A 21,743-nucleotide genomic window follows, 5' to 3' on the forward strand; every position below is an offset into this window, starting at 1 on the left:
GTTCATTAATTATTTGGTGTGCATGTGTTTCATGCCTAGGTTTTTTTGAAGCTGTTGCATTCCAGTTTTCATCATCTGTAACCCGCTCTCCATGTGTTCGTCCCCGTTCTTTAATCCCTTTATAAAGTTTTACTTTGTTTCCTACTCTGTGTTTTATTTCTGACTTCGCTTTATCCTGCTTGCGGCATGTCAGACGGTTCGTAGTCTCTCTTGTTTTACTCTGGGGAGGGGGGCTTTGTTTTGTAAGCTGCTCTCTATGTGTTTGTCCCTGTTCTTTAACCTCTTTATGACGTTTTACTTTGTTTCCTACTCTGACGGTTCGTAGTCTCTACCGTTTTGCTCTGGTGCGGGGGGGCTTGGGCTTTGTGTGGACTACGCACGTGCGTAGTCTCTCCCGTTTCACTGGGGGGGGGGGGCTTTGTGTGGCATTTGCGCACTATGTCTTTTGCGTCCACAGGCAGGTCCCTGCGTCCATATCCGGTTTACCATTCTCGTTTAGTAATATGGATATTACTTTTCATGAAAACATCTACAATATGTGTTGTGGGTTAGAATATCTTCCCATCTCATTTTTGCTCCTGTTAATTGCTTTGTTAATTTCAACATCATTGATAATTTGGTGTGGGAGGGAAAATGAATGCAATAAATACATAAATTTAAACTATTAAGAAGTAAGTGAATTGCATTAAAAGAAGTTAAAATTGCCGGAATAGAATAGACTCCTGAGAACTAAAATGGATGGCAGCAACAAGACAGGGAATTTCATCAGGAAGCAAAGGATCACTCAGTTCAAATAAGTGGAAGGACTGACATTAAATTAGAAACCTACTGTAACAAAAGCCCACAGAACTGCCCCTCTTCAGGATCACTGTTGCCCTCTCCTGTGGTCTGAAGATTTAAATCATCAGCATTTACCTTTTTAATATATACTGATGTCGGGGTTCATTTTGCATTGTTGGAAGATTATATTTAAGCAATAGTGGAACGATTACTCTATGGCCAGAAGCATACCTGTGAGGCGATTATTATAAAATTGTGGGACTAACAAAGTAAAGAGCAAATTTCTAAATTCACTTGATATTAGATATCTATTCATATATGCACTCATACAGTATTAAACAGAACCATTGTTACTATGCTCATGTGCTGAATAACACTGTACCGAAAATTAATTTAAACAAATTTCCAAAACTGAATAAAAAAACTGCCATTTAAAAAAAGGGCATAGGAGATTGAGTTCAGAGTTTTGGAAATCTACTTCTCAGCTTTGATCTTACACAATTTTCTCATTAAAACTTAAAATGTTGCTTATATGCCGGTTAACAGAGCAAAATTATTTTTACTCAAATTTTAATAGCACAATATCATTTCAAATGTTTTAACAAGTTCCCAATTACATAAAACTCCTTTCAGTGTTCCTAAACAACTATCTTAATAACCTGCTCATATACTTGAGGTTTTTGGTGGGAGGATTTTAATTCCTGACTGCGGCGTGACTTTTTAAAATCTTTTCTTTTAGGTAGATTACAGAGGCGCGCATTGCCGGTCCCGTTTTCATGGAATAATCGCAGCGGACAAACAGGTTGGGCGCATGCGTTGCCGCACCCAGAACAGCTGATTGTTTAATTATCTGCCTGCAGGTGGCGCCGGTAGGGAGCTGAAATGCCTTTCAGCACAGCGGCGATTGCAATAAAGAGGGATGTCAATGTTAGGAGAGTTCGGATGATGGGAGGTCACTTTTCGTGAGAATGAAGGCAAATGGATGGGTGTGCTCGTGGTGTGGGAATACCGCGATCTGTAGAAAAGGAAAAAAAAAGTTTTCTTTGTTTTTATTTAAACAAACTTTAAAATGCTGAGAGAAGGAACGCGAGCAAGGCTGCGAGTACCCGCTATGAATACGTCGGGAAGGTCGCGCAGTGGAATGTGTAGAGTCCTACCGGAAAACAACGAGCAGGACGCGAGGCGGGTTTGACTGCCCAGAGCTGGTGTGGGTTGCTGAGACGACCGCTGGGAATACCCTTTGTTGGCAGAGCATGGCGAGGTGAGGCGGTGTGTAATTCAAGGCACAGCCGACTACAGGAGGGGAGTGAGCTAACATTTGCCGAGGACGAATGTACGGAGTCCTAGGGACGATCATTAGGGTCGTCGAACCTGCAGTGTATTGGTTTGTGTATTAAAGCAATTCGTTATTAAGAAGAATTGGTGTGTTAATGATTTTGTAGATTTTATCCGCCTTATTCTTTTCAGTTGTTTGGGGTGGGGGAATCGACTTGTCACCCTAGCCGCCGTGTCCATCCTCGTATACGAAATACTAGGGGGACTAGTAAACACAGGAGCGTCTAATACAATAAATGAAACTTGTGCGTCATTTTACGATAAAATACACAGTACTTACTCTTTATACTGAAGGTTTTTTGATATTTATTTAAATTGAAACATCTTTTTGGATTAAATAACTGAAAGCATATACAAAAGAAATTCTTTGCCTTTAGTGAAAAGAATCATAAATTATTTTTAAGTGTTGCATGGAGAAATACATCACCAATGCACAACTGCATGCCTTGCTTAGGTTTTAAATAGTACTAATTCCTAATAATTTACTGATATTAAAATACAGGTGTTTTATGTTTACAAATGCGATACCCATGACATAGGATACTATTTAAAGCAGTTTATCACCAGATTACTTAAATGTGTCAGAGGTTCCTCAACTGTATTTATGTGTAACACCAAATTACAGCAGGTACAGTATTTATTTTAATGGTCGATCATATTCAAATCTATCTTGAAATAGACATAAGAGTAGTATTCCTGGTTACCAATGTTCAGTCCTGGGATGTCCATGCCATACTGCAAAACAAGAAAAAACAAAATACTTTTAATTGACTAAATATACATACATCTAAGATCTCTTTGGTCACGGCAGAGTCACAGAGGTTTTATCCTACCAGCAATAGGCAGTAGCCATTACTGAATTAGATCTTGTCAGAGCTCAAATGCCGATAGTTGGCAGTCAACCAAATGGCTTGTCATTTAACTATGAAAGGAAATCAGATTTCATAAAAAAAAAATCTAGAGAACTTAAGCTTGAAAACTAACATGCAACACTGATAACTTTAATTTGTAAACAAATGCAATTGTCAGTGTAATAATGAGGACTTTCTTGTATGAGTATGTTAGTGTATGAATAAGCACTCTCAGTGTTCATAAATGACTGGTTGTAAACTGACAGGTCTGAGTATTAGACAGTATTGGAATATTAATAGGATATATGATTAGTATAATGTTGCTAGTTTTTAAAAAGCTGCATTTTCTTAATTAGTAAACTCCAGCATGTTACAAGGATTATTTCTCCCAGCTGGCTGGCAGTATAATGAAGTACCCCATAAAAACCTGGAGCCTGATGTTAAGGATAGGATGGCCTGGTCTGTCCGGCTCAGCATGTTGCAATCATTTCAATCAAAGATGGAAATCTTAACTTGTATTATGGCGTATATCACATACAGTAGCTCTTGTACTTACATCCACAACACTTGTTGCTGCTATTCCATCTAAATGTTTAAAGACTGCATTCAAAACCTCCCTTAGACGCTTAAATTGCTTCTTGCTGGGTTGCAACAGCACTGCTTGAAAGTTTACTGGAAGACCATACCTGAAAAATGAAAATATTAAGGAGGTTAGTTAAAAAAAATCCTTTCAATCCAGCACATTGCTCCATAGTGGACCTGAGGCCTACTTTGGTAGTACTTGGGTACAAAGCAAGAACCAGCTCTAGATTGGGTACCAATACACAGGAAAAATGATTACTTAGGTTATAATTACTTTTCTGTACTTCTTAACCTGGAACCTCCAATGAAGCATTTCATTTAACTTTTCTGAAGTATACTGTAGTACAATTTTATAACAGTTATTTTAAAATACCTTAAAACTGATTCCACAAAAACTCTGAGTGCTTTAATGTGGATCCATCCAATAAATGCTTCACTGAAGTTGACTTTCAGCCATCGAAGCAGGGGACCCTAAAATATTGTGTAAGAATAACAAATACTATAATCACATATGTTGACAGACTGTCTTATTTTTTATCAACATTCCCAAACGCATGGCAAAATATCAGTGCATGTTAATACAATAAAAAAAAATGAAAATAACTAATACAACAATTAAATAAGCCATTAGTTATATATATACAGCATGTGAGCAATAATTCCATAATACAAATGATTTTAAATATATCTGATTATTCTGTCATTGTTTGCACAGATTACTTCTTTATACTCACATATTGTTGTTTCTTGTCTGCAGCAAGCCGTGCTATTTCTGCTTTTTCTGCATTGAGTTCTTTTTCATTGTAGTTGAATTCACGTACCATAAATCTTTTCCCAATCACAAAAATGAACAGCAAGAAGTTACACCACAACTGGTCAATACATTTCTTACAGTGTTCAATGAAGCAAATGATAAACCTAAACATCTAAATATTTGCTCCAACAAATAAATGGAAAATGAATGCCTTACCAAAATTATGTTTGGAAAATGTGAAGATTTTATTATATTAAAGGTTATAACCTATATTTGTTTGCCAATGTTTAAACACTAACAAATACACTAGCTAAAATAATTAGTTTAATATATTTATATTGTGAGATATAAAAAAATATATAGCTCTTACTGAAAGTAAACAGCTTTATGAATAACTTGACACTGGATACTTGTCCTCTAAAATTTTAACTGCTTCATAAATAAAATGCAGCAACAATTTTTGTTTGTAACTAACAATAAGGGTAAAAATATTACTTCCAGACATACTTGTTTTCCCTTGCTTTAATTCTGAAGTCCTCAACTGCCTTCTTAAACAAAGTCACAGTGAAAAGACCACCTTCAGAATCTTCCATTATTTTTCTAAAAAATAAATTGATGTTCAATTTAATGCGATGTTTAATTTAATTAAAAATTACAAACTGTGAAAAATAGCCTATTTTATGAATACATTTTTCAAAACATCTTAACATATTTAATACTATTAAAAAGAAATCAGTATAATTTGTTGGCAGTTAAACCAGGGCTGTCATAGAATGACCTCTAAAAACAATACACTGCTGATGTTAATTTTTAGCTGGCAGTAATGCAAACACAGATTTGAATCAATGGTTTTACATTTTTTACTACAACAAATTTCATTTCATTAACTTCCTTATAGTTAGGCTTATGTTGAATCCTAACTACAAAATAAGTTAAATATAAAATGCTGATAAAAGAGCCTCATCAGATGATGTCAGATGATTTCCTGCTATTCCTTCACCATTTGGGGAAAATCTAAAATTAGCATCAAACAGAAAAATGATACAATATAAACCACAGATGAAATCAAAAGTGAATGCAGTACATTTTCTAATGCGAAGGGTTTGAACTTTGTCTCAGCTATGAAACCATTCAACAGTCAACAACTGCTTATATTCTGTATTTATAAAAGTATTGTTTAATAACAGTTAATTCAAAGAAATTAGGGTTAGGGTTAAGAGTTCCCATTTTCACTTACTTTGTTGACTGTGGCACTACTAAATCTGTCAGAGATTCATATGTCTTTAGCCATGTGCCATAGTTTGTTCTGAAAATATAAAACAAATCATATAAACATAACATAAATAACATTTTCATACTCATTTAATTCAATTTAGCAGTGCCAGGGGTCATATTAATTATTACAGTAAACTAATAGTCAAAGTAAAGTATTCCAAATAAAAGTTTTATTAGAAATAGTACTCACTTAGGAACGACCACTAATAGTGTTGTCAGGTATTCTGAATCTAGTACAAAGTCATCCTTCTTAACAATATCTGTTAATGTGCAGGTTAAAAGGTTTCCCCTAAAGGATTAAAGAACTTTGGTTAAAACATGTTTAATTAAATAAAATACAATAAGTTTAAATAAATTGCTATATTTCAACACTACCCAAAAACTTTCACAGTTTATATATATATATATATATATGGATACTACATACAGCATATAATAGAAGTTCTGAGTTTCTTAAGTGATTTAAACAAAGATAGAAAAATACCGCTTTTTTATTGTCACAGCTTTTGGAAATACCTGCAGAATAGGCAAGTGTGTATTATATGAGCCAAAAGACAACATAAAAAATGTTTATTCTTTCTTGAAATTTTGTTTGCCTCTCTGTTTTACTGAAATACATTCCATCTGATTCTATGAGTACTTTGGTCTTACTCTTATATTTCAAAGATATGTTTTAGGTTACCAGACACATGAGTGAAAGTGGATTTCATGCATTACCACTGTGAAGGACAGCCGGGTCCCATGCCCGGCAGGGACGCCCCTGCTGCATATGTTCCGGGGGAGCAGCCATGAACACTTCAATACCTCCCCCGGGACGCTTGGTGGCAGCCTACCTGGTGGACGATGATTCCCCAACCTGGCGCATGGCTCCATGGGAGATGGAGTCCTCCACAGCCTGGTTGGGGGCTCGGATGGCCGCTAGGGGGAGCTGCATGGAGTCTGCAGCTCGGCTGATCGAATCTTCAACCCCACCCGGAAATGCAATTAGGACCAGAGGCCTCATGTATAAACGGTGCATACGCACAGAAATGTTGCGTTCGAACCTTTCCACACTCAAATCGCGATGTATAAAACCTAAACTTGGCGTAAAGCCATGCACATTTCCACGGTAACTCATACCTTGGCGTACGCAATTTCTCCACTCGGTTTTGCAGACTGGCGGCACCCAGCGTCAAAGCAGTGCTACTGTTCCTGTGTGATCATCCTTTCTTTCTTAGACCCACATTCCTGATGCGGCTTTATAAATACATTGAAATTAACTGCATATTGTTTATTAGTGTAATGCATCTGATCATAATTAGCCTGTAGCAATATAATGGGCCAGGGAATAGCCATAGTATTCCAAATACCATAACTGCTTTAGCGTTGTTACTCTCACTGCATCTTGTTCTTCTTTTTGCTGCTCCCGTTAAGGGTTGCCACTGCGGATCATCTTTTTCCATATTACTCTCACTGCACCACTCGGAGTATTTATATCACTGCATCTGAGTGTGAATCACAGCAGCAGATGATCGGAAAGAGAATTATCGGTATACAGTTTCAAGTACACACTACCTCAACCACGGCAAAAAGCGTCAAAGCCTTTCCTGTACGGACCTCGCGTTTCAGAAACAGTTTCATCCCAAGAACTATAAACGCACTCAATCAGTCCATCAAGTGCTCCTTGTAGAACTGTTTGTACTTATAAGTACAATCACCTCACTGTAAACTTACACTACAGTTATAATATTGCACAACCTGTGCTACTTTATAAAGCGCGTATGATGACAATATCATTTTTAAGATGAAATGCAGCAAAATATGTTGCTTATAGTATACAGATAAAACTTTAACTTCATTTAAATAATCTGTATTGTTAATAATTAAACATGTGAGGACACGGTGCCGCAGCGTATAGCTAGTTCAAGGATAGCTCCTGCCTTGCGCTGTATTCTTGCTGGTGCTGACGCGACACTGGAAGGATAGACAAATAGAATAATGAAACATGAACTACGAAGATATTTCAATGTTCCTGAAAAGTTTTGAAGAATCGGCGTTCTAAGCTTACAAATGGCTTATCGTCTATTACAGAGCTGATTGTGTGGCGACTGGAGAAAGAAAAGTATGGACAGGAATTGGAGGTTAGTACGTTTGAAAGAGACAGTACTTCTGTAATAAATTATTATCGAAGGTCGCACATGGTGCAGCAAGCCTCTTGCGTGAGATATGAACAAGCACTGCGCCACCGTGTTCCCATGTTTAATAACGTGCTTTCATTCCTATCATCATGAAAATGATATCACGTATACATCTCAGTATTTTAATTATTCAGAGAGCTGTAATATCTCGAATGTAATGCATTCTGTGTCCTGTCGGAGAAAGAGAAAGAACGGAAGCACGTAGTGATTCACACACATAGAGCACATAGAAGATCAAACACAGAACAAAGCATTTAACATGCTACTTGAGAAACTAGTAAAATAAACGATTTTAAGATGAAGTTTATGATGTTCTACTTTAATGTCAAAATAAACTACGTGATTAAAGTGGAAATTTCGAGATTAAAGTTGACATTTCGTGCTTTTTTCCCACTGTGTGCCTATGTTTTTTGTTTGTACCCTAATACGCTTTAATATGACACTCAGACGGTGGGCTACGACTTGCCTTTTCACAGCGACTTTGATATGTGATTTCTTTTTTATTTCGGGCACTGTGCGACTTTGTGAATTTGATCTTTTGAGTTTTTCCGACACTCTGTCACTCGATCAACTTTCTTTTGTTGATTATACCACTGTTTAAACCAACAAATAGTACGTTTTTCCTTTGCCTCCACTTGGTATTCGCTGAAATTCTTATATTTTCCCCTGTGCTTTTCCCATTGTCTTTTCACAGAAGGCTATTTATATTGATTTGCATATTCAAAGAGGCGTAATTCTGGGAGGAGTTGGGGCGGGACAGAAGGCGCGTGCACGTGCGTTACTTTTCACGCTGATCGGGATTTATGTAGTGGAAGAACGTGAAAGTATGCGTGCGCACAGATTCCTGCATCTGGATTTTTCTGTGCGTACGCACAATCCCGCTTTTGTGCTTATACCATGTTATAGTGTGAGTTCTACGCACGGCGTTATACATGAGGCCCCAGGTGATCAAGCACCTGGAACGCTTCCGGGTGAGGTATAAAAAGGGCCAACCACCACCACTCAGAGAGCCAGAGTTGGGAGGAAGGAGACGAAGCTTGCGGAGGAGTGGTGGAAGAGAAGAGTGTGTTGTTGTTGGGATTGTGCTTTTGGGACTGTGTATTGCCTGTGGGTCACGGGGTAGACGTGCGCCCACGGGTGAAGAAAAATAAAAGTCCTTGTGTGTTTTATACGTGCCTCTGTGTCGTTCTGTGCCGGGTCAGGTGCCTATATAGCGCCTTTCCTACACTGGCATAGTCGGCAGGATCCCGGCTCGTCCATTTGGACCGGAACCTGTACCAAATTTTTGTGTACCAGCTTGGCACAGCACCCAGAGGCACATATACCACAGCGCGGAGAGCGCACACAGCACTGCAGCGTCAAGCGCACTTCCAAGGCAGAGAGTGTGCTCCAGCAGACTACAGTGCTGAGAGCGCCCTTTGGACTTCAGCACGGGGCACGCTCCCGAGGAAAGCGCGCCACTGAGGCCGCAGCGCGAGGTACGCGCCGACAGGACTGGCCGGCGGACACGCGCAGCACAGCGCGGGGGAGAGTGCGCTCACAGCTGCAGGCAAGCACAGTACACTGAAGAGCCCACCTGCGGCAGGAGCCGCAAAAACACCGCGCAATAGGGAGAAAGAAAGCCGGGAGGACACAGAAGCCAGCCGCCAGACACCGCTAAGCCATCCAGCACCACGGGTTGCAGCCGGAGGTAGGTGACGGGCCCAAAGGGGAAAGGCCACGGGAAGGGTTTTCCGCGTTCGCGTCAGCCTACCTGGCCGGATGAAGTTTGTCTGTGGCATGACGGCGGAGAGAGCGAGGCTGGGCTGTGTCTACCCTTCGGCCCAATTGATCAGCGGGAGGAGGAGAGCCCGGCTGTGCTTCCCGACGTGGTGTCGCCGCTCAAGGAGCAGGAGCTCGTTTCGGAAGCAGGTGAAGGTGGGGAGGACATGTGTCAGTTGCCCGCCGAGGAAAGGTCGCAGGCGTGGCCGACGGACCTTCTCCCCGAGCCTCTTGATTTCCCGAACGGGCCTGCGGAGATCCCGCAGGGCTTTCATGGCTCGCGGAAGGGGACAAGGGGAGCCCAAGTCCACCGCCGACCGAAGAGATTAATTTGTTTTGGACTGGACGGGAGTTGCAACGTGTTCTTCTTCCCCTGCAGTCGCTACTTAAGGTTTTTCAGGTCCTGCAGGAGACGAAGGAGGATTTAGAAAAGAAGATCGGCGCCCCAATGGCGGCCGTTGTGAATTGGCTGGAGAGACGGGGGGCGTCGGCCTCCTGGCTGCAGGACGTAGCGGTGCAGGTGAGTGAAGCCTGAGCCGTAGAGGAATTGGGGGGGCGGAGCGCAGCGGCCCCAGTGATGGTCAGTACTGCTTGCCAGTACTGCTACACAAGACGTTGCTGTGATGACAGACGGCGTGGCAGAAGAGCGTGCGGAGAGGCAGCTGGTGAATATCAGCTGCCAAACGACTCCGCCCCGACTGCCCGCGCCTGTCTTACGGCCGTCTAAAGGGGTGCAGACGGCACAGGGTCTCCCTTCTTCCCATAAGGGGACCCAGACCGTTAGTGCACCCCAAAGAAAGAGGAGGACCCAGACAAAGAGGTCGGGAACTCCGGACAGAGTGCAGCATAAGCCTGTTGGCTTGAAGGCGCAGGAGGGCTACGCTGCAGAGGGGCGGAAACGTCATGAGCCCTCCTCTGAGCGGGCGAAGGAGCAGGGGTTTCCTGCCTGCTTCCGCACTCGCAAGGGTCGGACTGGAGGGGGTCGGGTGTGTTTTAACTGCGGCCGCAGTGGCCACATCTGGAGGTGTTGTCCAGAGAGGACGTCCGCGTGGCAGGGACATCGGGGCAACACCCCCAGACCTGTTTATTATGTTTCTACAGGGCACAGCCGCGGAGCTAAGGATGCCGACTCCCTGTCCTGGAGAGGACCAGCCCTCGCAGGACAGGCCGATGAGCCCCAGAAGCCTCATCTGAGGGATGGGCACTGTGAAGGACAGCCGGGTCCCATGCCCGGCAGGGACGCCCCTGCTGCATATGTTCCGGGGGAGCAGCCATGGACACTTCAATACCTCCCCCGGGACGCTTGGTGGCAGCCTCCCTGGTGGACGATGATTCCCCAACCTGGCGCATGGCTCCATGGGAGGTGGAGTCCTCCACAGCCTGGTTGGGGGCTCGGATGGCCGCTAGGGGGAGCTGCATGGAGTCTGCAGCCCAGCTGGTCGAATCTTCAACCCCACCCGGAAATGCAATTAGGACCAGGTGATCAAGCACCTGGAATGCTTCCTGGTGGGGTATAAAAAGGGCCAGCCACCACCACTCAGAGAGCCAGAGTTGGGAGGAAGGAGATGAAGCTTGCGGAGGAGTGATGGGAGAGAAGAGTGTGTTGTTGTTGGGATTGTGCTTTTGGGACTGTGTATTGCCTGTGGGTCACGGGGAAGTCGTGCACCCATGGGTGAAGAAAAATAAAAGTCCTTGTATGTTTTATACGTGCCTCTGTGTCGTTCTGTGCCGGGTCAGGTGCCTATATAGCACCTTTTATACACCACCTAGACAAGTTCCAGCTCCTATGACCCTATATTGAAACAAACAAGTTTAATAATGGGATAGCTAATCTTCCTCAATAATAATAATCCAAGTGTCTGTTAAGAAGCAAATATAATTTAATATTCAATACCTCATAAAGTATTTATTATTTTTACAAGAAAGGGAGAAAAAAAAACGCATGATTAACAGAAAACAGCCAATATAAAGAAATCAGTTACAAATGTATTGCTTGATTAAGGGAAGTCTACAGTACTGAACAGCACTTACTTTTTTACAGTATGTAACTATCTGCTCTTTAGTAGATATTTACCATGATCATACAAGTGCTCCTCAGCATTTAATTCACTACAAGACACACAATTAATATAAATGCTTGTTCATTTTCCAATAGTTCTAGACATTTAAAGCTAAATACTAAAAAAATCCAAAATGTTGGAAAAAAAAGCTCTGTTTACAAAATGGCATGGTATTCATTATACTGCCCACTAGCATGACTTTTGTCCCATATTCATCCTACATTGTTTTTTTTGACATTATGGCCTATTTATTTGACCTTGCTTTTTTAAGTAATACGGTAATGTTATCACCTAGGAAAAGAGGAAGTGGGTGGATTAGTAGTGAGACACAGGAAAATCAGAACAGATCATTTTGGTGAATTTGAAAAGTCCTCTCGGAATATTTCCCCCACTTTTCAAACTTGCAGATTGAAATTTTGAAGAAGTGACTCTCCTAGTTAAGTGGCATATGTTTGTGTAAGTCTGAGTGCAGGAGCACCTGCCATTCCATGTTACTTTAGTCACTCAAGATAAATTCTATCTGTCTCAGTTTGCCTCAAAGCAGATGTGTTGATCTTCTAAACTCAGGCGTACAAGAATAACTGACTGTGAAAAGGGAAACATTAGCACCCCCTTGCTGGATCATAGCACACAAGTTTAACAAACACAGACAAAGGCACAAAAGAATCAAGTTTTCTAAGTTATATACAAGGCACTTACACTGCTTTTCTCTCCATGCTTTGCAGATTTCCTTTTAAATTGTTATATGACAGAGAACGAGATTTAAAATCTGCTTCAATTTGAGAAATTTGCTGGAAAGAAATAAATGCAAAATAAGTAAGTATAGAACACCAGTGCTTGTATGTTCATACATTAACTGAATGAACACAATCCAACTTTAGAATTAAGATGAGATGAAGGTTTTCCTCACAGGTCTAGGCATGAGGAGGAATCAACCATGCCACCAGCCCATTGCAAACCACACTCCTGACAGACCTAGATTGCACTAGGTTGGAATATAATGTTATGTAAAATTTTAATTATGTTGTTTCTCACTTGTAAGAACTGCACATTAGTGTATAAAACCTACTATATTAGTTAAATATGAAGTGTGTTTTTTTTATATTTTCATGCATCTTAAGTACAAAAATAAATAAAGATCTATTATTAAAAGCAGTATAGAAATACAATTTCACTGGAAAAAATCTTTGAAGAAAGGATAAAAATCAGGAAAAAATCTGTTAGCCATCCTGCCCTGAATCTTGCACTCATCTAACTTTTTGAGGGCAGATTTGCAACACAGGTGGTGAACAAGCAAAATTATTTATTGCTTCAAAAAAAAAAAAACAAAAGGCTAGAGGGAGGGAGAGTGAGTGCCCACATTACTTAAAATAGTAGGAAAAGTGGCATTTAATGACTGAATCACTGAGTGATTAGAATGGTGCTGTCCTGTCCTTGAATCTTCCATTTAAAAATAAAAAGTCAAGTGCTATTCATTCAACCATAGGTTAAAATTTTAAGGTTAATCTAGTGGCTTTACGTATTTGTCATACATCTTAGTCTAATATACTAGCCCACGAGCTTTAGCAGAAGAAGAAATCATTATATTTTTAAGCAACCCACTGAGTTTTTTATGAGAAGAATTATATTTTTATATTTATATTGAAACTTTTAAACTAAATAAGTTAATTTTACTTTACAGATACTATAATGCTATGTATAGCAAATACATTTTTTATTTAATCATTTACCTTAACAATTTTTAACCATTATTTAAAAGATGGTGAGAAATTCTTAAAAACAAGAATGTTTTGTAATGACTTCTTTGGATGTTATTTCCTGTATTTACTTGTTTCTGTAGTTTAAAAAATTAAGTCATAGTACGGCTTTATAGCAGCTCACTGGAAGTTCCTACATTTAAATGCATGCTTCTCCCAATGTTTGACTAGTGTAGAATTACAGTTTCCTAACCCAGCCACACAAACCTGTGTGTTTCTTCGTGCCAGTCCCAAGCCCGGATAAATGGGGAGGGTTACGTCCAGAAGGGCATCCGGTGTAAAATTTTGCCAAATCAATATGTGGACAACAATACAAATTTCCATACCAGATCGGTCGAGCCCCGGGTTAACAACGACTGCCACCAGTACTGTTAGTCAACAGGGTGCTGGTGGAAATTGGGCTACTGTTGGCCGAAGAAGGAGAAGAAGAGGGGGGAGACATGTCTGGAGGCAGGAGGAGAGGAGGAAGGTAAAGAGAGTGGAACTGAGGGTAGGAACTTTGAATTTGGCAGTATGACTGGTAAGGGGAGAAAGTTAGCCGATATGATGGAGAGAAGAAAGGTTGATATATTGTGTGTGCAAGAGACTAAATGGAAGGGGAGTAAGGCCAGGTGGATCGGAGGTGGATTCAAATTGTTCTATCATGGTGTGGATAGGAGGAGAAATGGAGTAGGGGTTATTCTGGAGGAACAGTATGTCAAGAGTGGTTTGGAGGTGAAAAGAGTGTCAGACAGAGTAATGATTATGAAGCTGGAAATTGAAGGTGTGATGATGAATGTTGTTAGTGCATATACCCCGCAAGTTGGGTGTGCAATGGATGAGAAAGAAGATTTTTGGAGTGAGTTGGATGAAGTGATGAACAGTGTACTCAAGAAAAGAAAGTGCTGATTGGAGCGGATTTCAATGGATATGTTGGTGAAGAGAACAGAGGAGACGAGGAGGTGATGGGTAGGTATGGTGTCAAGGGGAGGAATGAAGAAGATCAGAGGATAGTGGATTTTGCCAGAAGGATGGACATGGCTGTGGTGAATACGTATTTTAAGAAGAGGGAGGAGCATAGGGTGACGTACAAGAGTGGAGGAAGATGCACACAGGTAGATTGCATCCTAGGCAGAAGAGTCAATCTGAAGGAGATTGAAGACTGCAAAGTGGCGGCAGGGGAAAGTGTAGTTAAGCAGCATAGGATGGTGGTCTGTAGGATGACGTTGGAGATCAAGAAGAGGAAGAGAGTGACAGCAGTGCCGAGGATCAAATGGTGGAATTTGAAAAAGGAAGACTGCAAGGTTGAGTTTAGGGAGAAGGTGAGACAGGCACTGGGTGGTAGTGAAGAATTACCAGACAGTTGGGAAACTACAGCAGATGCAGTAAGGGTGACAGTAAGAAGGGTGCTTGGCATGACATCTGGACAGAGGAAGGAGGAAAAGGAACGGGGAAGTACAGGAGAGTATACAGAGGAAGAGGATGGCAAAGGAGAAGTGGGATAGTCAGAGAGATGCAGAAAGTAGACAAGAGTACAAGAAGATAAGGTGCAAGGGGAAGACAGAGGTGGCGAAGGCTAAAAAAAGTATGATGAGTTGTATGAGAAGTTGGACACATATGAGGGAGAAAAGGACCTGTACCAATTGGCTAGACAGAGGGACCAAGCTGGGAAAGATGTGCAGCAGGTTAGGGTAATAAAGGATAAAGATGGAAACGTACTCACAAGTGAAGAGAGTGTGTTGAGCAGATGGAAAGAGTACTTTGAGAGGCTTATGAATGAAGAGAACGAGAGAGAGAAGAGGTTGGATGATGTGGAGATAGTGAATCAGGAAGTGCAATGGATTAGCAAGGAGGAAGTAATGACAGCTATGAACAGGATGAAGAATGGAAAAGCCGTTGGTCCAGATGACATACCTGTGAAAGCATGGAGGTGTTTAGGAGAGATGGCAGTGGAGTTTTTAACCAGATTGTTTAACAGAATCTTGGAAAGTGAGAGGATGCCTGAGAAGTGTACTGGTGCTGATATTTAAGAATAAGGGGAATGTGCAGGACTGTAGTAACTACAGGGAGATAAAATTGATGAGCCACAGCATGAAGTTATGGGAAAGAGTAGTGGAAGCTGGGTTAAGAAGTGAGGTGATGATTAGTGAGCAGCAGTATGGTTTCACGCCAAGAAAGAACACCACAGATGTGATGTTTGCTCTGAGGGTGTTGATGGAGAAGTATAGAGAAGGCCAGAAGGAGTTGCATTGCGTCTTTGTGGACCAGCAGAAAGCATATGACAGGGTGCCTCTTGAGGAATTGTGGTATTGTATGAGGAAGTTGGAAGTGGCAGAGAAGTATGTAAGAGTTGTACAGGATACGTACAAGGGAAATGTGACTGTGGTGAGGTCTGCAGTAGGAGTGCATTCCTACAGATGCATTCAAGGTGAGGTGGATTACATCAGGGATCGGCTCTGAGCCCTTTCTTATTTGCAATGGTGATGGACAGGTTGACAGACAAGATTAGACAGGAGTCCCCGTGGACTATGATGTTTGCTGATGACATTGTGATCTGTAGTGATAGTAGGGAGCAGGTTGAGGAGACCCTGGAGAGGTGGAGATATACTCTAGAGAGGAGAGGCATGAAGGTCAGTTGGAACAAGACAGAATACATGTGTGTAAAGGAGAGGGAGGTCAGTGGAATGGTGAGGATGCAAGGAGCAGAGCTGGCGAAGGTGGATGAGTTTAAATACTTGGGATCAATAGTGCAGAGTAATGGGGATTGTGGAAGAGAGGTGAAAAAGAGAGTGCAGGCAGGGTGGAATGGGTGGAGAAGAGTGTTAGGAGTAATTTGTGACAGACAGATATCAGCAAGAGTGAAAGGGAAGGTCTACAGGACGGTAGTGAGACCAGCTATGTTATATGGGGTTGGAGATGGTGGCACTGACCAGAAAGCAGGAGACAGAGCTGGAGGTAGCAGAGTTGAAGATGCTAAGATTTGCATTGGGTGCGACAAGAATGGATAGGATTAGAAATAAGTACATTAGGGGGTCAGCTCAGGTTGGACTGTTGGGAGACAAAGTCAGATAGGTGAGATTGCGTTGATTTGGACATGTGCAGAGGAGAGATGCTGAGTATACTGGGAGAAGGATGCTAAGGATAGAGCTGCCAGGTAAGAGAAAAAGAGGAAGGCCTAAGAGAAGGTTTATGGATGTGGTGAGAGAGGACATGCAGGTGATGGGTGTAACAAAACAAGATGCAGAGGACAGAAAGATATGGAAGAAGATGATCCGCTGTGGCGACCCCTAACGGGAGCAGCCGAAAGAAGAAGAATAAGAAGAATTACAGTTTCCTCTATAATCCAATTGGCTAAATAGTTATGAGTGTGACTATGGGTGTCTATATAAATGTGTCCTGTGATGGATGGACTCATTGATCCAATCTTAGTTTCTGCATAGTGCATATTATTATCTGTGTAGATTCTGATTCCTGGGAAGTCTGAATGGAAAATCAGGTTTATAAAATAAATAAACAAAAATGCATCTGTTCTGATTTAACATAAAATTACTTTGAAATCTGTTGTTGTTTAAAGTCATCAATATGAAAATACAATATTTTTGGCAATCATGCTTTAGTGTATCATTATTTACAACAAGTCAGTCATTTTACAACCTGCTTCATTCTGAACTGGGTTGCAGGGTTCTGATAGAACCTATCCCAGCTAGCATAGGGTACACGGCAGGGAACAAACCCTGGACAGGGCACTCACAAACACCATACCGTACTAGCAGAAAATTCTACTTCCTACTTTGCTGTTTATTTACTTACCAGGATTGAAACATTTTTACCTGGTAACAATTTTCTCAAATTTCTTGAGATTTATGTTTGGGGAAAAAAAATAAAAGTGACCTACTTTTGATATAACTTCAATCAGGTTCACCAGAGATTGTTTGATGGGGTATTTTGCCATGTCCCACTGGAATCGAGTCACATATGTCACCAGGTCAACTAAAAGAGGTTACACACAGTATACATATGTATTACACTCAAATGTGCTGTTGAATTATTCACATCATAATAAAACAGTTCCATTCAACAGCTTACCACAATTCACAAAGCACTTCATTATCAAGTCTTCTCCACAAGAACCTCATGTACAGTTAGCTGATGTATTCTTAATTCACTGTGATTTCTTACTGTGGTGTGTACATTTGCAAACTTTCTAAAGATACAATTTAAATTTCATGATGCCAAAATATTGTCATACTAGATTATATTACATCATAGTGCAAAAGTGATATAAATAGTGTCTAATTGCAGAAATACCTCAGTTCAGATAATCTTATCTTTGCTACACTGGCTAAGTATTGTACATGACCCAGTATTTTGTCTAAATTGATTTTGTGATGCATTTTTCTTATTTATTGTTTAAATAATACTAGAACCTTTACTTATGTAACAAGATATATTAAATATACTGTACTTTGGACATAAGTTGCGCATTATTTTTTATGTCTTAATGCTAAATGTATTCTAATCAAAATAATCAAGCCAATATAAATAATGGCTGTTAGTTTCTACTGAACTTTGAAATACTGTATTTCTCATGTTAGTTTTTACTTTTCTCAAATTTTCTGATACAGTGAATCCCTGAATATAAATCCCATTTCTAAATTTAGTACTGTTAGAGCAGGTTCTACATACTAAGTAATCCTTGATTAAAAAAAATACATACAAAGACAAGAAGGGCAGTTTAATCTCAGTCTACTCCAGTAACTTTCAATAGATGCACTGGATTTTATACTTTGCTTGAATTATAAAACAAATATTTTAAAATGTAGTACATAATTATAAATGTTGTTTCTTAGCTCCCTATCAAATTACAAAAGTTGATAATAAAGCACTAATGTAATTTTTATTGAGCTTTACAATGTATAATATAAATTACTGATTAGTATTTTATTTGTATTTTCACACAGCAGGCACTGTCTAAGCTAGGCTGTTGTGGAGTAGTTCTAATAGATAAACTAAAAAGATTAATTTAAGAGTTTTGTTAACTTGAGCACACCAATACTCTGCCAAAATACTATAAGAAACCCTTGGCAGTAGTTATTTGATCAGGTTGAAAGGAATGAGTAGGAAGAATTTAATGCAAAGTAGTCTGATAAAAAATTAAAGGTGCTCCACACAAGGAAAGCTTGTAAACAGAAAACTGGGGTCAAATGATGTTCTTCTAGTCTTACGGATATCGTGATCAAGCTACGAGGCTAACAAATGCAAAATCCATCGTAACCTGATCACTGTACCCCTATGACCAGATACTAAAATTCTAGAGTTAAACAAACAAAAAACATCAAACAGACACAAGGATTCATCATGCTCATAAACAAAAGCTCACTCAAGTGTCTAAAATACCCATTAATGCCTGAAAATATGCTTTCTTTTCATTGTGATTTGTCTTCTGTCCTACAAGAAAATTAATAAATAGACATTGCACTGTAGAATAAAATTTATATTATTCAATAATTAAATTGTTCCTTAGAGCTGAAAAAAGCAAAAAAAATATTGTGCTATGATTTAATTTATATTGTAAAATACATCTATCAATCCATTCATCCATCAAGCACACATTTTATCATCCATTTAATACTTTATCCACCCTCTCCATTCTTTTCCAGTATGAAATGTTACAAATTCTTGTATATACTGTATATATATATATATAATATAGATGCAACAAAGAAAATGTAAAAAAGTGAAAGCTACAGGAAAACCCTTCACCAAGCCCATCAGTTTATATTTTCCATTCTCTCCTCTGACTCTGCTCCACTTCAGATCATGAACACATTGAGCTACAGTAACTTAGGACATTTCCACAGTGTTTGGACATGTGCCATATACTGTACTGCTTCAACTGTACCAGTGTTGGCCGTTTTTTTAAGGATGAATTATCATAATCAGATTGGTTGTGAAACATGGGAGGAAAACTGAAATACCATGGGAAAACCCACAAAGACACGTAAATTGACACAGACAACACCCAGCTTGTAATGTGAACCCAGGAACCTGGAGCTGTAAGATAGTATTGCTTACCATATTGCCACACACCAAAATAAAGCATACATATTGTATGAAATGACAAACCTGAAAATGTACTGCAAATTAATATTTGTACATCAAGCTAATGGTTAAAAAACAAAATTTTGCTTAATATTAATTCATTGACAGAATATCATTGGTTTTTAATCAGTCCCCTGAATAGGGGTTAGCCATTAAATTTAAAACATTTCATTAAATATTACACTCTAAACAGTCAAACCTTAACATGACTGCTGTACTAGTTTATTCTTTTGTGAAATCAAGACATGAAATAATACAATCAAACTAAATGTGCATCTTTTACTTTATACAGCTGTTTCCTATAATCTTTTACATTCATTTTACATTTGGAATACTGTCATGTTAAGTAACTAGCTTGAGTTCTGCCAACTACCTTGTTGTTTAATGTCCAGCATTTTAAGTATTAAGCTAAACTGCTATAGAAAAACAATTATGATTTGTCTTTTGTCATAAACATGTTTTTTTTTAAATATGCTGCTTATTTAAAAAAAAAAAAAAAAGGATTAAATTATAGCTGGGTCAAGAATGTTCAATGCTTTACTATTTATATTACACCACAATCAATAATCACATTTACATTGATGTTTTATTTGTAGCTGTTTATTCACCTTTCATATGCATGAAGCGTGAGTATTCTTATTTGTCATTAAATGACCAATATTGAACCCTAAACCTGCTGTTAGACTCACCCATATGAGATCCATATACACTAAAAATGTATATTCAATGGACTGATACCAAACACATAAATGATTAATTTGGCTCTTCAAATCTCTGCAAATGTTTGTCTTTATTATTTGAATAAAACTATTGGGCACCACCATTCACTCTTATCCCACCTATCTTTATAAAACCTTTCCTGTAAGTGATGACTATATCAAACATCTACTGTTGTGAATCTTAGAAGAGATTTTGGGAATAAGACATAGGGTATTCAAGGCCAGTATTATATGTGAATATTGTTGCTCAAAATAAAAAGGGTTATGACACTATACTAAATAGTGGGTTTTCATAACTGTACAGTTGATAGAGGAAAGGGTTTTCTTTACATTATATTATTGATATGTGGTCAATATCACGTGTTTTTTTAAAAAACTGAGACACGAGAGAAATGTGAATGTAATGGTTGGTGTTACATTTGAAATGGCTGGTCAGGCAACCATTTGTCATTGAAGAAAAAAAAAACAAACATTTAGCACACACAGTTAAATAAAACCTTATTCAATGTCAGGAATTACCATGTATACAAGGAAATGCATATACACTTTAAATGAGTTTGTAAAACCACAGTTTTACACATACAGTATATTTAGCAGATAAAAAGTTTGAAAAACAAAGCAAAATTAAGATTTGCTCAGAGGTACCTGTGCATTTACCAGTTACAATTATGGCTCATGTACATATAGCACTGTTTACCACAAATAATTGTAAAGTCTACATTAATTTGAACTTGTGTATAAGTGTTTAAGTTTTTCCAGTATATTTTCAGAAAGTTTCCAGAAATTCAGTTTTTTTGCTGTTGTGAAAGAAACATCTCATCCCATAATCTGAAACCACTTCTTCTGGTTAGGGTTGCAGTGTGTGAAGTTTATTAATAATTATTTGAGTAATAAAACCAGAAACCTATTTTCCGTATTATGACTAGTATTTTCTAAATTGTTTACATACACACACACTTATATATACTACTACTCAAATGTTTTATTGAAATGTAAGCAATTCAGGTTCAGTGAATAACCTGAAATGGTACAAAGGTACGTGATAAACTACCTGAAGTTGAAAAAAAAGAAACATAATGTAATTTTCAGACTTCTACATAAACGACATTTCCAAAGAAAGATGCAACTTAAAAGTTTTTCTGCAGCAATGTTAGTTAATTAAGCCTGGAAAGTTGATCCAATAATTTCCAAAAGATGTTCCAACTTTTGTTAATTACTTATAAAACTGCTGTCTGTATAAAAACATTGTTGGAACAACGTGTAGCTACAGCCTTGTTTAGACAATATGGCACTGCAGGAAGCAAAATATTTTTGTCATAAGGGAAGAAAAGGGAAATTCACAAAGGAAGACAGACAGACCATTAACCCTTAAAAGTCTAGGTCTTTACTTTAGAGAAATTGCAAAGAAAGCCAATGTGTCAGTAAGTGCAGTGTCTTACAACATCAAAGGAACCTGGAAACTATAGGCTACTGGAGTAACAGGTCTGGCAGACCCAATGCCCCAAAAGAATCAGAAGACACGTTTCTGGGATTTAAAGGTTGAGTGACAGATGCCTCACAGCACAACAAGTTAAGCACAATTTAACAATAGTTGAAGTAAGAAATTAATTT

At 39.2% G+C, this 21,743-nt stretch overlaps 1 protein-coding gene across 2 annotated transcripts in view; it reads right to left on the bottom strand.

Annotated features, from left to right (window-relative positions):
- Positions 1–1,946: 1,946 nt before the first annotated feature.
- Positions 1,947–21,743, bottom strand: part of LOC114648062 (V-type proton ATPase subunit C 1-A-like) — a 28,821-nt gene continuing 9,024 nt past the window's right edge. For both annotated transcript variants that reach the window (XM_028796862.2, XM_028796863.2), the window contains exons 5-13: positions 17,207–17,301; positions 12,275–12,366; positions 5,768–5,866; positions 5,540–5,608; positions 4,810–4,902; positions 4,283–4,376; positions 3,922–4,019; positions 3,523–3,652; positions 1,947–2,850 (exon numbers count right to left, since the gene is read on the bottom strand). In XM_028796862.2, the coding sequence (XP_028652695.1) occupies positions 2,758–2,850; positions 3,523–3,652; positions 3,922–4,019; positions 4,283–4,376; positions 4,810–4,902; positions 5,540–5,608; positions 5,768–5,866; positions 12,275–12,366; positions 17,207–17,301 (863 nt within the window). In that variant the 3' untranslated portion in view covers positions 1,947–2,757. The remainder of the gene's footprint in view (positions 2,851–3,522; positions 3,653–3,921; positions 4,020–4,282; positions 4,377–4,809; positions 4,903–5,539; positions 5,609–5,767; positions 5,867–12,274; positions 12,367–17,206; positions 17,302–21,743) is intronic.

This window comes from Erpetoichthys calabaricus, chromosome 3, assembly GCF_900747795.2.
Source record: "Erpetoichthys calabaricus chromosome 3, fErpCal1.3, whole genome shotgun sequence".
NCBI classification, from domain to species: domain Eukaryota; kingdom Metazoa; phylum Chordata; class Cladistia; order Polypteriformes; family Polypteridae; genus Erpetoichthys; species Erpetoichthys calabaricus.